Source organism: Hippoglossus hippoglossus, chromosome 8 (assembly GCF_009819705.1).
Source record: "Hippoglossus hippoglossus isolate fHipHip1 chromosome 8, fHipHip1.pri, whole genome shotgun sequence".
NCBI lineage: Eukaryota > Metazoa > Chordata > Actinopteri > Pleuronectiformes > Pleuronectidae > Hippoglossus > Hippoglossus hippoglossus.
In genome coordinates this window covers 16,103,170-16,121,385 of record NC_047158.1, presented here as the reverse complement: position 1 = coordinate 16,121,385, position 18,216 = coordinate 16,103,170, and the positions used below count along the sequence as shown (strand labels likewise).

Here is an 18,216-nt window from a genome sequence, read left to right as displayed (position 1 = left end):
CTAGTGGATTTAAATGTGGTGAGTTTAACTCTAGTTACATATGATATTTTGAACTTTGCAAACAATAAAAGCAACACAGAAGACTTGGCTGCTCTCACACATGCAGCTTTCTTCCGCACTGGATGAATAAGAAAAAGAACCGAACATATGCATTGTGTTGTCTGGTGACCTTTGTCGTGCCCGATAAACACTAAAAACTTTTCAACACAATGCACGTGGGTGTTTGTGTTTTCAGAGGAAAGAAGCCTAAGCAACTATACAGCTTTTATTCACGGGCAATAGGAAGTACATCCATCCACAGAATACAAGATACCACAGCCTCTAACTTTTATTCTTTGTATCACAGTATCACTACATCGATTCCAACAAATCTTTAAAGCATAACGTAATGGATGAAACCTTCCAGGGGTCCTCTGTAATGAATGGAGCCTGAGCTGGGGAGCTGTAAACAGTCCAAAATGATAAAACCACATACTTCTTTAATAAAGCAGCTTCATTATAGGGACGGTGTTTCCCCCTCCTCCGACTTTCATGGCATTAGCGTGGCTGCAAAAAAACCTTATTGAGGCGAGAGAAGACAAACAAGGTTGGCTGGTACCGTTGAGACAGTAACAGAGTAAAACACGTCCACGTAACCAGGCGTCTGGGCTGAATATACACAATCCACATACACAGATATGCAAGCGACAGCTCTGACTCGTAATACATAACTCTAATTTCATATACTCTGTAATATTGTTACAGCACAAACCTATGGACTGGTCGGGGCGTGAATGTTCGTGTACGTGCAGTGCCTCTGCATGTGTGTGTGTGTGTGAGTGAAAGGTATTATCCATCAAATGTTATTGGCTGCTGAGGCTGGTGGGCTCTAATCCACTTGTTTCTGCAGCGTGTAGATTAGCAGCAGGTTAATGGATAGGCTGCCAACGAGACCCCCCCCCCCCCACCCCAGCGCTCGTACCCAGGTTCTTTTGGATTCATTTCTGGATAGTGGCAGGAAGTGTGTCGTCCATCTTTATGTACAGTCTATGATGCGGACACACATAAACTCTGTCATTTTACTGTCTGCAGAATATCAGGGGATCTAAACACATCACTGCTGAATTCAGTGATCAATCAATAACAACCAATCAACCTCTCACAGAGAAATAAAACCAGCACAGAACAACTGCTTCTGTCGTCGGCTGTCGTGGGAAGAAACTGCTCAAACCTCACAGCCTCACATGGAAGCAAGAGAAAAGAAGTCCACGTCATACACCAGGACGAGACATCAGTGAAAGTATCAGAGTGGAGACGGGAACAGCGTGGAGGAGTGAAGGCGGAGGATCAGCAGAGCAGCTCAGAGCGACTTTACCCAGGGTCTCTCTCCTCTAATGAAGAACACACTCTCCCTCGGCCTCTCGCTGAGGGCTCAGAGACGCCCGGCTTTATTGGTTCATATCTGACTGAGTGAGTGAGGGACTGCTGCAGCCACAGGGGGGGGTCTCTCTGTGTGTGTGTGTGTGTGTAGAGGATGGTCACTCAGCATTAACACAATAATAAACCCTCGCAATATCAAGTCTGTCATAAAAAACAGGGGAGGGAACAGAAAGTTGAGGGAGCAAAAGCCCGGAGGACACACGCGGCAATAAAGGAGTTCACTTTTATTCACATCTTCCAGCTCCAGGGAGGTGAAAGTGGTGGAGTTCACAGTTTGGGATTAAAGTATAATATCTCCTTTAATATCCCGAGTGACTTCCTGATGGGGGGATTTGTTTAATTAGGCGATTATTGGGGGTTTTGTGTGGGGGGAGGGGTTCATCACGCCAGTCAACTTGTCTGACTGACAACCAACGGGGGAAATCAAGGACACATGCGCACACCTACCTGTGCTGTGTTTGTCCTCGGTGTCTCTGATGGCAGTTCCATTACCTGGGTGACATAAAGACGGACACACAATCAGCCAGGACGTTGTGTTAAACTCACCTGGGCTGTTAGGGGGTCAACAAGTGGGAAATACATACTGTGCTGGATCCAATTACTCAGTCCACGTGATGTTTTTACACTTTCGCTGTCACACTGTCCTCTCCTGCACGTTTCTTTTATACGCCAATGTACCTTTTTTTTTCTTCCAATCATCAGCACCACAGTGGAGGAGGGGTTGTTCCAGTGTAGTGTGTGTGTGTGTGTGTGTGTGTGTTCATTCGAGCGTCCACGCCTCCCTCGTCCGCTTCAGCACCGAAACTGATGTGCAACCATGGGGAAAATTAATTTCTTATTACATGACCCGCCTCTCCAACCCGCTTCCTAACTTCCTCTACCTACCCGACAAAACACGCCCCTTTCTCCTCACTCCATTTACCAACCACCCCTCTGCCCAGGCTCCAATCATTCCTGTCCTTAACCTCCGTTGCTATTCGCCTGCAGTCTCCCCTGGCTGCGTGCATCAACCTGGCTTAAAGGTCCTTTTCTCCACAGAGCCTGTTGGCTGTGTGCGACCGCTCTCTGGTAGATATTGCAGGAGACTCAGGAAAAGTAAAAAAACGCCAATCTGGGAAACATGTCCTTTCAACGAGAGCTCATTTAGGATTCCCCCCCCCCCCCCTGGGCACATGCATGGTGATTGGATCTTTTTGGGTGTGCGTGGAGTCCTGCACACAGATGACACATACATAAAAACACTAATAAAACACAATCCATTGTGCCCTTTATATTCAAATACTTTATATTTACATCAGGAGCGGGTCCTCTCTACGGAGGCCGCCATGTTTTTTGTTACAGCCCAGACTGGACAAACTAAACACCTTTTGAGTTTTTATGACAACTGAAGGCTTACACAGGTTCTTTCATGTTTAGAAGTTGAGGTTGAGGTGAGGGGTGTTCAGCTGCAACATGCAACTTCTCCACTAGATGTCACTAAATTCTACACACTGAACCTTTAAGACATCGGCAATCGGACAATAAGATCACACCCATCAGCGCTCATTGACTTGTGGGTAACTAAACTATTCATGTGAACTACAAATGAGCGTGTGGAGGTGTTGCGAATGCTGAGGCAAAGATGATGATGTCGGCAGGTGCAACACACAGGTCGGCTTTAGGCCCGGTTGAACTGCGTCAGCCGACGACCCTCCCATGACAACCAGCTGCTAAGGGTCACCGAGCTGATCTCCAAGACAACGGCGAGGATGTCACCACTCCAGGTTGCTCCACAAACCAGCACATTTCGATTCAAGGAAAATCTTAAAAAAATCTCTGTTCCGTTCTCGTCCGTCCAGTTTAGTGAATTGACCGTGACACTAAAATCTTAAATGAGTTGCAGAAACTCCTCATGATACAAACGCCTCAGATGAAAGGGTCCACTAGGTCGAGCGCGGCAGAAGAGACAAAGACCACAACCAGAAAAAGACGCTCACAGATTCTAGGCAGGCAAGCGTTCATTCAACGTACAAGCATGTTACAAGCACACACGTACAGAACACACGGTCCACACGCTCGCTCACGTTCGTTTCCCTAAGAGCAGAATTATCGCTGACATACATCTGTGACTAGTTTAATTACTCACAGTAATTATCCAGAGGCAGGAGCTCCTCTCAGTCTCACCTCTCTCCTTCTCTGTCTGGATCTTCCTCTGCTCGTCTCAAGAGAGTCGTACACCGAGCACTCCTACATTCTTATTCTACCACGAGTGATTTCAAACAGCTTGAGGAGTGTATTCCTGTGACCTTTTAAACCTTGAATTTAACATTTTTAATCTCTCCAAACCCCCAAAAGACGCAATTTCGTTGTTTTTCATACATCCTCACCCACACACTGTTTTGGGGGAATGTTGTCTTTTGAAAACCGCAGCTCACATCAGTGTGAGCAAACCCCCCCTCCGTCTCCTAATTGAATTTGCAGCTGACTTTTAATTAACAGCGGATCCGATTTGCATAAAGTCGGATCATTTGCATGTGGCTGGCAGCCCCTCCCCCCCCCCCATGTCTGAGAGCCTGGCACAGAGCCAAGTGCGTGGCTGCAAACTGACAGAGGAATGAGGAAGGAGGAGAGAATGGAGGAGGAGAAGGTGAGGTGTCCGCCAACAAAGGAGAGGAGGAACAGCAGATGTGTGGGGGGGGGGGGGGGGGGGGGGGGGGGGGGGGGGGGGGGGAACGGGACAAATGGGGTGCAAACAGCTCATGCCGAGAGATGGGGGAGTAGAAAAGGTAGAAACGTACACACAGAAACAATCGAGCGCACGATACCATCACCAGAACGCACCATCACCAGAACGCACAAGGCATCACACAAAGAGAGGCACTTACTAAATAAAGTGGAAAACAACACAATGCATAGGTTTTACTCATCTTACAACCAGGTGTTAATTGGAGGCACACGACGGCCTCGATAACGAGACGTAGCTACAAGGTGAAATGCATTCATCAACCAACACCTACAGGGATTCACGTGCACGTACAATAGTGTCAAATAGTTTACATTTTACAAACCTGAAAAAAAAAAACACATCTAGATAAATGTGACGATGAGGCTGGAACCACCTCTTGCATATTCATGCAGCAACACATGAACTCGGATGAGCATCCGTCAGAATGCTTCCTGTTGAGAGGGCTCGTTCTACCCCGATAGGTCCCATCCATCACTTAGTGCCAGGTCTGACCAATGAGCATGCCCGTACCTATTAATCCCACATCCCATAATGCCTCATTTGTCTGACCTCTACAAGCAAAACTTGTTAAGGTGTGTATGCGTGAGTTTGAATTCTCGCAGGCGGATCGACACAGACTAAAATTCCACACGGCCTGTAAACAAAAACTGTGCCGACCCAACACAGGTCCTTTCTCTGGCTTTGTTGCTCGACTTCATCAGTATCCAGAAAGAGCACAAGTCATTAATGTGTGTCATAAAGGCGGGCGGAGGAGCGGCGGAGCGGAGGAGCGCTGGGTGGCTGCCAACGGGACGGCGGCTGGGCGGGGTGCGGGGAGGGGACGAGCAACGGACAGACAGAGCAGAGATGCAGCTGCTTTCTCTCTCGGTCGTTTCCTGGAGGAGATGGAGGGAGCTGCGGAGGAAGGGTAAGAGAATGTGGGGGGTCTCAACTCTCCTGAGTAAAGGGTTTGCTCCAGGGTCAGGGCCATGGGTGACACATCTGAATCCTGGGGCGTGGGAGACGCCATTTTGAGGAGGCAGCGAGATGCCATTTTGAAGTGCTCTGCATGATAATGGGAAATTATTAAAAAAATAATAGGAAGAAGTCGCAAATTACGCAAATCTCTAAATTCAAAAGGTTGATGACTCAGATCATCAGCCACCAGACAATTAGCATTTGTTTCTTTCTTTTTGTTCATGTTGCTTTACTGATTTATTTAACACAACAAAATCACAAACAAATATGTGACATTTATCTGAAAACTAAAAAAGGCACTCGTACCTCCGCCAATGCTGATGAACCACTTCATCACCTTATCGTATTGGGATCAGATTGATGCCGAAAGAAATTGTCCAGATCCACACAAAATGTCACCTTTTTCCCAAGAATGCCAAATCAAAAAGGCAGGTCAAAGAAAATTCCTGGATCCAGCCCTTGACCGGAATCAATATTTAATTGAAGTAATATTTATTACAAGTTTCATAGTAATCTGTCTAGTATTTTTTTTGCACAATCTAACTAACATCAAACTAATTTCTGCATACAAAATATTAACCCCTTTAACTTCATACTTATGTAAGATCTGCCTTTTGATAAATGTGAAATTCAGACATGAAATAAAACTGCAGCCGCTTTCCCTTGACACCAGTTGGTTTGCTTTACATTCTGCTGATTCGGCACCGAGGCCTTGACTGGAGCTCCGGACTCGTCTCCTCCCATCTCACTCACTGAGGACGAAAACAGGCACTCAGGCATTCAGGTAATTAGTGCTAATCAGCCATCCACTGACCGTGCAGGCAGCCATATTGATTTCAGAAGGTAATCAAGGGAAAGCTTAATGGCACGACACTTAACGAGCTCCACCATGTGAATTACACCTGCGATTTTAATGTGATGGGATCCAGTGTAGTAGAAAAAGATCTAAAATATTATTCTGAGCATATGAACGGTGGTTTGTTCATCTTTACCTGCTCTGCAGATTGTGCAACGTGTTCAATGTGGAAAATACATATAAAGTAGCTTTAAAAGAAAAACGATCAGAATTACAGGAAACTGAAGAAAAATCTAAGAAAGTAAATATTTACAACTTTAATCTTTATTTCTTTAAAATAAGATAAAAGGACAATTTTTGTTAATAATACAAGTAAAAAATGTATCAGAACACAGAAGAATATACAGGACAAAGCATGACAGTGACAGCTTAGAGAATTACATATGCTTCAAACAGACAAAGATCCTTGGTATATTATGGAAAACAGAAGAAGTGGGTCGGTTTCCTGCTGCATAAACGAGGGAGAAGGACTGAAAAGTGTCGACTGTAAAAGACGTTAACTTGGCACCAACAAACCTGCTCTCTTTCCAGTTTCAGCCAACATGCGAGCAAACACCCTCCAATAAATAAGGCACTAGGATGGGCCCAAACGCAGGAAAAGTATGAGTCTGTGTGTGTTTGTTTGTTTGTGTGAAGTATCTGAATAAGTGGACCACAACTCATGGCATATGTTCACATTTCATCTCGTGCATAAATACTTATTCATCTTAAATCACTCTTAAGATATTTCCATTAATAAACAAAGACAAGTATCACCGGGAATTTTAAAAGACGTCCAGGACCTGACATCCATATTTAACATGGACACACGCGTATAACAAAAACAGATAAAGCAAAACATCTTGTGACAAAAAAAAAGAAAAGAAAATCAAACATATGATGTACTATTGGGTGAGAGGTGAATGAGAGAGAGTGTGTCTGTGTGTGTGTGTGTGTGTGTGTGTGTGTGTGTGTGTGTGTGTGTCACATGTCGGCAAAGTGCTGCACAGCCACTGGCCAACATGTCAATGACACACGATGTAGAGATCAAGTGCAACAATGAAAGTCAGAACGTCCCACACACGTTTATAGAGGTGTGTGAAGAAACGACAGAAAACTTCTGTTACGGCATCAATTCTTACAAACGCTGCTAAAAACAATCAAACCTGAAAACTGGGTGAAAGTGGACAAGGTTAACGTGTTACTGATTAAGGTGATGCCGTCTGAGACATTTTGCATCGTGTCAGTCCGTCCGGTTTGGCAGAGCCTGAAACTTTGGCACCACAAGTAAAAACCACCGAGGATAACTGAAATCTGGAAGCAGGTTTAAAAAAAGAAAGAAAAGAAAATCAAGCTGCAGCGCATCATGAAGAATCAAACTTCTCTTCACTCTCTGTCAGCAATCGTGAACGGGTAGTGTTTGCTAGAGAGGCAATAAACTGACGTCAACTGTCCATTAAGCCGCCAAAAACGTTGAAAATGAAGTCCCTCTGGCGAGCTTTTAAGTTTCTGTCCCACCGGTGAGAATGGGGGGCTGGCGTGGAGAGGGGGGCTGTCGATGAAGGTAAAAGTCTCATAGCAGGTGAGTTGCACACAGCTGAGGTCAACAGCGGCGCGGCAGCTGGGGTCTACATCTCATGGGCGGCGTGATGATGCTCTGGGATACCGTTGGCGTGAGCCGCCACGGAGTTGTTCTCATTGAGGCGCCTCACGCGGTACATTTCATAGTGGATGCTGCTGGTGATGTCCTTAATGTTCTGCATATGGGTCCTGAAAAACACACAGACACACGAGGAACCAGTAGATGAGACAGGGAAATCTCCGCTTTTTACAAGATGTAAAAAAAGCCTTTCACTTAAAAAATGTGTTTCCTCATTGTTACGTCACTTTAATATTTGAGCTTCAGTTCGCACAACGATGTTTACAACTTTTTAGAGCATTAATGACTGATATGGATTATTAGGGGCCGATGCCTATACTGATAATAGAGATAATGATTTATCTGATATTGAAATAAATGTCAATGATTCCTAAGATATCGTTATCAAACCCTCGTGCAAAATAAATGTCATCGAGGCTTGATATTTTACAGTTTAACCATAAACTTTATCATAAGTAACTATGAATAAAAAGACAACACTGACACAAAAGGCAGCTTTCAAAACACAAAGTTCACTCACCTGATGAGGAGATCCCTTAAATAGGCAAACTCACAGTGGGCTATGTTCTCAACTGAGAGAGAGAGAGAGAGAGACAGAGACAGAGACAGAGAGAGACAGAGACAGAGAGAGAGAGAGAGAGGTTATGAGTTATTAAATATTCATAATCGAGTTAAACAAACAACACGAGGCTCAACTGGTTTAAAAAGGGATCAAAACAACACAGTATGACAGCTGGTAATTTGAGTTTCCTGAACAGTCCACTAGGTGGAGTCAGTGAGTTGTCCCTTTATTCCTCTGTTGATAACTTCATCTACTCTGAGTCGTTCAGCAGAGATTAGACCAAACAACTCAGATATTCCTGCGGGACATGTGTTTGTGTGTCTGCACGCTGCAGGAAATGAAACCTCCTTTATGAGACACTTGATAGAGGGGTGGGGCCGTCTGTCTGGAGTGGATAACATAATTGAATATTGAATGACGACTCCTGCAGTAAAAACGGATGTTAAAGCACACAACTGGCCAAATGATGAACTGAGTAAATGGTCAAAGAATAAAAAAAGTAAAGCACACAAACAACTATTTATTTCCTATTGTTTTTTAACTAGACGGAGCAGAATAAAGTTTCCTCTCTACAACATATTTCACTTCTGATGTGAGCATCTTCCATCTCTTTGTGTGGATCGGGGGGGGAGGAAACAAACAAATCCGGCCTCTTCAGACAGACTGGGTCTGCTGGAGGCCTGAAGCAGCCACATGGCTCACACCAGTCTGGACCCTGAATGACTTATTGACTGACGAGCTCAGTGACTTCTTTATCCATCTTGTGTCTTCTTAACGAAACCACTTCCAGCTTAGTGATGTGCATACTGACACACTCTGCCCTCAAAAAGTCTCAGAATAGATTTCAGTGGAAGAATAAAAAGAATCGGAGGAGAGATGCGTACCCGACGTGTCCCAATCCTACTTTTTACCTCCGCCAAGGAGGTTATGTTTTCATCTGGGTTTGTTTGTTAGCAGGATTACGCAAAAACTTCTCAACCGATTGACATTTTTGGACTGGTCGGACAAGACCCAGAAGAACCAATAAAATGTCTTTACCACTGCAAGGATAGAGCATTTTTCAACAAATTCATGACTCTTGATGAAAATAATCAGGCATGTTTAGAAGACTGATATTTATAAGTGTGTGCAATTTGGTGTAGATCCCAAAAATAATGGTTTCCCAAGAGAACCGCTGGGCCTTGGCTGAGGTATGCACTGCAGTGTTAGTTTATACTGCAGTAACGCCATTTCATCAAGACATAACTGATATCATATGACGACAAATGATTAGTTAATGTAAATAAGCTGTAGATTTTGTCTCTGATTTTATTGTTTGTAAAAGTTAATGCTTTACTACACCTTGACACCATTATTTGGTGAACGGGTAAAAAACTGGGTAAACAGGCAGTGAAAGAAGAGGAAAGAAGGGGAGTGAGTAGCGAGTTGTACCTTCAATGGTTCCCCACTTGGTCTTCCTCCCCAGCAGCCTCCTGCCATTGACCTGGTACTCCTGGTCACTGCCCACCACAGCAAATGGGATCATCTCCTGCTCCAAGGTTAAAAGGTAAACAGACAACTGAGTGAGATATCATTCACGTTAAGTATATCAACAGTGGCAGTTGATGGATTTAGGTTGACGGGGATGTCTGAGCATCAATAAGGGGGACTGATCCTCACCCTGATCTTCTCGTTAATCATTCTGTCCTCTGCATCCTCGTCAAATTCCTTCTGAGGGTACACGTCAATCCCGTTGGCTCGTAGCTCTTCCCTGATCTGGTGAGTGATCAGAGAACAAACCTTTAACCAACAACAGTTCAGAAAGGACTCAGATTAAGGCATTTAATTGAAAGAATAATGAGGCAGACGTGATTAAAGCAGTCTTTAGAGAATTCAAACGAATGTACCTAAAACTGGCTGATGCACAGATTGAGGCGGTATTAACACTAATCTTCTGACTAATCCAGTCCAAAAGTTTGGGCTTAGTCATTAAATCGCTGTCTGTACACAAACAAAACAGAAAGCCTAACATAATGGGTGCCTCTGCATAAACCTGTGCGCGCACGCGCACGCACACGCACACGCACACACCTAATGAGACAAAGGGAAATCGTGATACGATGCCAATAAAAACATACAAATGAAAGGCTGCAGCTTTATTAACTGTGTAGAGGAAGAGCAGAAAGGAAAGGACAAGAGTGGAAGAGAGAGAGATTCTCTTGCTGTAACGTTTCCATGTTTTCCAACTGTCCAACCACAAACATGACAAATCCAAACTTGCAGTTCGAGAATAAAAAAGGGGATTTTTCTGGATTATATATGAAAACTGAGATTAAAATACAGAAATCTATTGAAATAAAGGAAAAACAAAAGACAGACAGATGTTACCTTCTTTTTGAAGAAGTCCCTCTCCTCCAGGGTGAGTGTATCTGCCTTGGCAATGACTGGGACAATGTTGACCACTTTACTGAGACGTCTCATGAATTCTACATCCAGAGGCCGCAGACTTGAGAGAAAGAGGGAAAGCAAACTTTAGATGTAGAGACATGAATATGAAATTGTGACACAAAACGCTTCCACCAGAGGGCAGATGTTCCTAACATCTCCCAGATGGAACTGTCACATACAGTATTTATAGTTCCAACTTTTCACCTTCAATTCATGACCCAATTACACTGTACACTGTTCTTGATCAGCTCCATGACGGGACTAAAAAAACATGTGGTCGGTTTGAGGAGCACAGGACTTTTTCCACAGTTTGACAAAAGCATGGGCCTGTAGCTGGAGCAGCTGAATAACATACAGTTCGACAAAGATAGGTCATTGTCAACAAGGAGCGCCTTGTGCACTCATGCAGGAGCCATTCAAAAAGGACAAAAGTGCAACAATTGATTGCACACACCAGACACCCACATAGACTCTGTGTCTCTCTTGTCCTTCCTGCCTCTGTCCCATTAGGCTTTTTAAGGCAAACCCTGAGCAGCTGCTGGCCAGGCCATGTGACATCTGCAATGTTGGATCAACATGAAACGTGGCTGATGGGGCACAGAGACAGGGGGCCATTTCACACCAGCCCCCTGCCAGAGCAAAGACAGACCATGACACAAAAATTAAATAGAGGTGCAGCACTTGAATGGTGATTAACTTTGCGTCTGTGTGTGTGTCCCAACGAGACTGAAAATCCACAGCTGCTTTCAACATTTTCCCAAGACCTGCCGCTGCACTCCCCTAAAGTTACACAAATGCAAAAGCTATAAAATGCTCGGTGAACCTATGAAACTAAGCACCCTCCCCCTAATTTCTCCTGCTAGTATTCCCCAGCCAACCCCCCCCCCCCAGCTCAGAACAGTGCGGGCCTGAACAAGCAGAGAGAGAGGACAGTTTATTCAGTTCAATCAAACACAGATGTGTGTGTCTGTAAGAGATTCAGGGAAAGAAACTTGGGACTCGGTGCTGCTTCAGGGCCTGGCGAGAGTGGCCCGTGTGTGTGTGTGTGTTGTGGTGCACTGGTGTGGAAATGTTCGGGGACATGCATGTGTTCAATATGAGGGATAACAAAGTTTTTCCAAGCTGCTTCACATTGGAAAGCTTCAGAATAAACAGGAAATCTGTATCATTGTAAATGACCTTTTAGCACATGAACAACACACAGTAACAACAGAAGTTTCTGGTTCATGCAATTCTATTGAATTAGCACCAAATTGACCACACTGATAAATATCAGTTCCCTAAACATGCCTGACTTTTTCCATCAAGATCCATGAATTAGTCAACTAAAATGTTGAAAATCTTGCCACCTATTTTAATGTCCTAATGTTAAAGTTAATAAAGAAAGTTCCTGGATTAACCCCCAGATCTGGATCCGCACCAAAATATAAAGGGTTCTTCCTTGGGTCACGCCCCACCCCTAATCAAAGTTTAATTGAAATGGGCTCAGACAGGGGTAAGAACATAACTTACTTGGTGGAGGTAATAAGGTCATTTCAACCGTCGTTACTTAATGACAGTCAAGTTTTGCAAAATACACTTTCTCTCTCTCTCACTTTCCTGTTGAGCATCAGCCATCACCAACACGTCTGAAAGCACAACACGAATCTACAGCCAGCAGCTAACTAACGTACATTAGCACAAACACTGGACTGACTCTCCTGTTTCTGTTTCCTAATCATGATCCTAAATCCTCTCATCTACAATAACTTTCAGCAAGAAAGTGAAGAAGTTCATTTCTCAAAATGTTGAACCCCCTTGTAAAGTGTCTGACATCTTATTTCTATATCTTTTAAAGGTGTTGTTGTGTTAAGGGGCAGACAAATAAGGTAGCATTAATATTCAGGCTGTCTTATCTGTGTGTTTTCCTTTTTGCACCATATTTAACCATGTGTGCTTGTGTCCTTACCAGTGTCCGGTCGGGGGGATGAAGTATATGCAGCAGTGAACTCTGGAGTCTGGGATCCTTTTCTTCCTGTTGATGTTGATCTCCTCCTGCAGGTATGCCTCATACTGGTCGTTAATGAACTTCATGATAGGCTGCCAGCTGGAGCACAGCAGGTATGGATGGAGGGAGGTAGAGGAAGAGAATGAGAGATAAAAGGAGGAAAAATGAGGAAGCAACATTGAGGTAGAAAGACGGGAGGAAAGAGGAGCTCACAGAATGAGACAGACAGAGGTAGGAGGAAGGATACAAGGATTTAAAACAACAGAAGAGGAAAAGGAAAAGTAAGATGACAGGAAGAGAAAGGGGAAAGGGTGGGACATGTGGTGAGACACATTTCAACTCACAGGGTTCATACAGTTAATGCAGTGATGACAGAGTAGTTAGGTACCAGTTCTCATTGTTGATCTGGTCGCCGAAGCCTGGAGTGTCAATGACCGTCAACTTCATTCTCACTCCCTTCTCCTCAATGTCTGCACTCAAACAAAAACACAAGGTCAGGGAGTAGTAGAACACTGTACACCTATGCTTACATGAACACCCTGTATACTACAACTACTGATCCTGGTTTCAGAGATAATGAGTAATGGATAATTCTATAACTGCACTAATTGTAACCTGAAATGCATCCAGAAACTTATCTTGATAGATTTGTTGAAAATTAATGCGACAGTGGGAAAACGCTGCCAGCTTTAAAACTGTTGATTTTGTAAGGTTAAGAATACATTCCAACATAGTTTGAGCCTAACTAGCGAGCTGTAATTTAAGACAATTGGATTTAAATAAAAAAGTAAATACAGAAGAGAAGGGAAGAAAAACAAAGTGAGAGATTGGTATATTTTTGTTGACAGACGTTCAGACAATCAGAAAAACAGACAAAAATAAAAACAGAGAGAAGAAATGAGGGGTTGAGGAGGGACGTACCGTGACTGATGGACTTAATTTCGATTGTTTTGGGGATCTTCTCCTGGGCAGTAGCCAGCACCGACTTACGGCTGACTTTAGACTTGAACAGCGTGTTCATCAGAGTAGACTTTCCCAGGCCACTCTGTCCTGTAAACAAAAAACAACAACAACACAGACACGAGAGACAGTGAGACACACAGAAAAAGATGATGCTTGTACTGCAGGTACATCAAAGTGCAGAGAAATATACAAAATAAAATAAAACAATGACAAGCTTACACAAATAAAACCAAACCAGGATAAAAACATGAAAATGAACAGACGTTCCTGAAGTAATATTACAAATCTGATCAAATTATTTTTTATTGGGCCATTTTCAGATACTTTTCAACCAGATGATCACTGGATAAGATTATATAGAGATATAGATAATAATGGAAACTTTATGGTAGAAGCAGTCTGTGTAAATATCTGTATGAATGCAACCATCTCCTCCCACTGCCACCACCACAGGTTAATGAGGAGGAGATTGCAGAGGCCCACTGGGCAGCGACTGCACAGTTCATCTTCAGGTTGTGTCAACATCAAGAAATTAATACTGGAGAAGCACATTCAAACACAGTCAAAGTTACAGGCAGTCAGCAGCGCGCTTACATGCAAACACTGCTCTACTCTGCAAATACTGAGAGACAACAGCTGCACATTTTATTGGACGAAAATCATTCACTTCAGTTTGAGGTTAAGAAGCGATCATCACTTCATGCCAAATGTTATGTACTGTAAAGCTTCTGCCCTCTCTGTCAGCGGCATTTCTCAGAGTGTCTCGGTCCAACATTCTTTCACTAACAACCATCACAACAGATGTGGCACCAAAATCCCATACTTGCTGCCTGTATGTGGCCATCGTCGAGTAGATTTTGTTGAAAACTAACTGACAAATATAAATTAATAGAAAATACAAAACTATATTGAAGATGAATAAGAAAAAACTAAATGAAAAGATTCAACCAAATTAGAGGTTTCTTGCTACAATCAAGTTCTTCCAAGGTTCAAGTTATCTTTTTTCATCCCTGTGGGGCAATTAGTTAAACAGCTGGCACTGACCACATACGAAACTCCACCTAATAACAATAAATGCTTCAACAAATACAACAACTTCACTAAAAGTCTGATGGCAGCAGGTAGAAATGACTTGCACTTGGACCAAATTTATCTACAGCCAGATGGAAGAAACTCAATATACAGTGGGTGGTGAGAATAATCCAGGATTGTTTGGGTCATCTTTAAAATCTTGAGCTTGTACAGGTGATGAAGGGTCTTAACACTTTCATATTAACCTGCAGCCAATTCTTTACTTTATAGATTTGATAAAGCAAGGATAAAACATTTTCATAAAAGTACTGTCAAGGTTAAAACTTCAGAGCTTACAATAAAAAGTGCCAGACTGCATTTTCCCTCTTCCGTCTTTAACACCTAATTCTTTTGAATAAAACATGACAAATGGACCTTACCTGCTCTGTAGGCTTCACCGTTTAGGATCATGCCACTACAATTTACTAATACAAATCCAATATGTAAAACACTCAACTCTTGAAAATATCTTTGTAAAACAACAACAACAACAACAACTTGCACTGTTCTCAGTTTTTAAGTTGTTGAAAATAATTTCAACTGAATAGAAAATTGGCTCCACAACCCTGAGGCTGTTTCTTAAACAAACTTTTTTTATTTGAGGATGAAACGCAGACCCACAGGCATAACGTCACCAAGTGGAGACATAAGGGAGGTGTTGGTTTTATAGTGGCCTGTCAACTACGGAGGCGTGAGTGTGTCTGTGTGTAATTAGCTCCTGTTTAAAAGGTGTCTGATCACAGTGATGAGGGCTCAACCACAAAGAGTTTAATTACTGTGTTTGGCCGCTTATTAAAACGGGTTTGAGGCTTCAGTTTTCTCACAAAACTTGATTAGAGAGAAACCAGCACATATACCTGAATGACAGTCGGCCTTGAGGTCTTTTCGAGACTAACACATTTAAAATGTCGGCTGCACTTGATGACAAGGCTGAGAGAATGAGGACATGAAATTCGTCTTTATAATAAAAAATAAAAATAAAAGTTAAGAACAAGTTGTTAATTCACGACTTGAGCAATCCTAAATATTTTGGAGCTGTAACCATCCAGCAACAAGGGGCCAACTCCAGCCCCAAGGACAGAGTTTCAGTCAAGAGCAATGACAGGAATATTTCTAACACCCAACATGCATGTCTTTGGGTTTGTGTGAGGGCTAACATTTAAACTCTGTGCGTTTAATTTAAACGTAACGCATATATGCAGCAGGTCAGTAATCAGATTTCTAAACCCTTTTGAAAACATGTCACTCATTTTAACTATACTAATGAATTGATAGGAAAAAAGATGACGCTACTTAATGTTTTCTGGTGTGTTTCAGAGCAGACAGACAGACAAAGGTCTTTGTGTTCCTCGTAAATTAAAACGACTTACCCACAACCATAATGTTGAGCTCAAAACCCTGCTTCATGGCCTTCCTCCTCATCTGTTCCAGAATGGCGTCGATCCCAACGTAACTGAAGTCCACCACAGGGCCACCGACCTTCTCCCCGTACAGGCCGCCCATCGGTGGGGACACCACAGCATCGGGCATCACCGCCTCAGACATGGTCATGCCACTGTAGCTGGATATCACCTCTGGCCCTGGTTTGACAGAGGAAGAGGAGAAAATGGAGGTTTAGAGGGATGTGGCTGAGGAATAGTCATTTTCAGACATGACATGATATGGTCCGGAATCTGCTTTTTACATATGAAGAATGCAACAAGAGACTGTGCCGGTCGGACACGTTCACAACAACAGAAAAATGTCCGAGCAAGGAGTGGCGCCTGAGGAGATGACGTATAAATGCCGCTGTGGAAATCACATGTTTTTGTGACAGCACACAGACATCACCAAAAGCTCTCGAATCTCATTGTCTTAGTTGACATCTTTGTCGATGTGTTTGGCACCTTTTTTTCATCTTGAGATAACTGTATTCTTGTTTTAGTTTTGCATCTGTCGCGTGTCGCCAATGCGTCAACTTACTCTCTGTGAATTCGATTAGCGAGGGTGAGAATGTGAAAAACAAGGACTGTGGGCGAGAGAGGAGCAGAGCTGAGAGCTATATCGAAAACACTCACAGTTCCTAAGACGTCATTTCTTTAACAGGGAACAAATTATTGCAAAACTGCTAAAAAAAAACGTATCAATTACATAACAATCACAACCCGCATAATAAAAACCTTGGGAAATCCCTGCTTTTCAATCATTTGGATGTACCTGCTGGAGAACTGGCACCAAAGTGGCAGATAAATATGTCTGGTTGTTTGTCTGCTTTATAATCACCACACACGGCATGTAAAAATCACCCCCTGACTTTTAAACACAGGAGACGGCTGGTCTCATGCCAACGCAGACTCTTGACTCAACAGAAAACTCAAATTCAAAATACACTCTGTAGTATTAAAGTATTTTTCACTTGGCAGGAGGTTATCCCTACAGTTTGTTTTGCTAATGATTAGCTCAATGTCCTCCTGTGGAATTCCCACGGATGTGTGTCCAATCATAAGCTAAATATTCAACTTTTAATATGGTCGCTGTTGATTTACTATGTTCACTGTTACAGTGTGTTAAGGGAGTGCAGGTGAAGAATTTACACTGTTTATGTCTACGTCTCTATGTCCAGTGGATGAAGTAGAGTATACCCCTCAGAGGGCCCCACTTTCCCTCGCTCGCACAGAGCAGTGTTACTGTCTTGTTAATGTCAAGGGTGGAAAACAGAGCCAGAGACGGCTGAGGCTGAAACCTGATCCACTCGCACACACACGCACATGCACACGCTCATACATTCACAGTGGTCGCCATGGCCTCGCACCCACTCAGCCTTTCCTCTTTTCGATCACATAGCCGACCCGTAGGTACAAAAAGCTTGGGCAAACATGAACACACACATAACCAGCAGCTTGGACCGACTGCCAAGTGTTTAATAGCTATTGGATTCCAGCTCAGGCACAAATCTCCCTCCACAACACTTGGCCTGTCACACAGAGAAGAAGTCCAAGCAACTAGATAGTTCACTTGTATCACCCGGGGAATTAAATCATCGAGGGGAAAGGCACCACTGCTGGTAGGAGCTCCTCACACGTCAAACTGACACAGCAGTGATTAATGGGAGAAAATCAGTTTAGAATAACACGGCTGTGGAAACTCAATATTTAGCATGGAGTGTTACTTTTATAATAATGAGCTCCATTGTGTATGTATGTGTGTCAGAGACCCACCTATGGAAGCAGCTCTCCTGGTCTCCCTCCTTCACCACTTCCCCATCCTGTTCCAACAGTTAGTCAGCAAACTGGTGCAAATCACTGCCCTCCACCTCTCCTCTGCACCTCCCACATTCCCATACCTCTGCTTGTGTCAGCCTCACCCTTTCCTCCCTCCACATACTGATTCTCTCCCATCACCAGTCCCCCCCCCCCTCTTCCCTTAGTCTTCCATTGTCTCTCCCATGCGACTTTCTTTGTAATCACTCCTTTATCTTCTTCCTCCTCTCTACTGCTCCTCTGACGTTTATCTTGAAGGTTACATTGGTTTCATCCTTTTTCCAAATTCCCTCCTCCTTTGTCTCACCTCACAAAACCCTTGTTCCTTTATCCTCTGCTTGCCACTGTGCACGTCAGCTGTTCTCGCTCTG

The 18,216-nt window shown here is 43.4% G+C and overlaps 1 protein-coding gene across 6 annotated transcripts in view; it reads right to left on the bottom strand.

The window, feature by feature from the left end:
• Positions 1–6,199: 6,199 nt before the first annotated feature.
• The window catches only part of LOC117766980 (septin-9-like), an 86,995-nt gene continuing 74,978 nt past the window's right edge, over positions 6,200–18,216 (bottom strand). For 5 of the 6 annotated variants that reach the window (XM_034594456.1, XM_034594457.1, XM_034594461.1 and 2 more), the window contains 9 exons: positions 15,977–16,186; positions 13,494–13,622; positions 12,961–13,042; positions 12,534–12,671; positions 10,526–10,643; positions 9,818–9,913; positions 9,590–9,686; positions 8,117–8,168; positions 6,200–7,706 (listed from right to left, as the gene is read on the bottom strand). In XM_034594456.1, coding sequence (XP_034450347.1) covers positions 7,565–7,706; positions 8,117–8,168; positions 9,590–9,686; positions 9,818–9,913; positions 10,526–10,643; positions 12,534–12,671; positions 12,961–13,042; positions 13,494–13,622; positions 15,977–16,186 — 1,064 coding nt within the window. In that variant the 3' untranslated portion in view covers positions 6,200–7,564. The remainder of the gene's footprint in view (positions 7,707–8,116; positions 8,169–9,589; positions 9,687–9,817; positions 9,914–10,525; positions 10,644–12,533; positions 12,672–12,960; positions 13,043–13,493; positions 13,623–15,976; positions 16,187–18,216) is intronic. The other variant, XM_034594460.1, reaches the window with a different exon arrangement.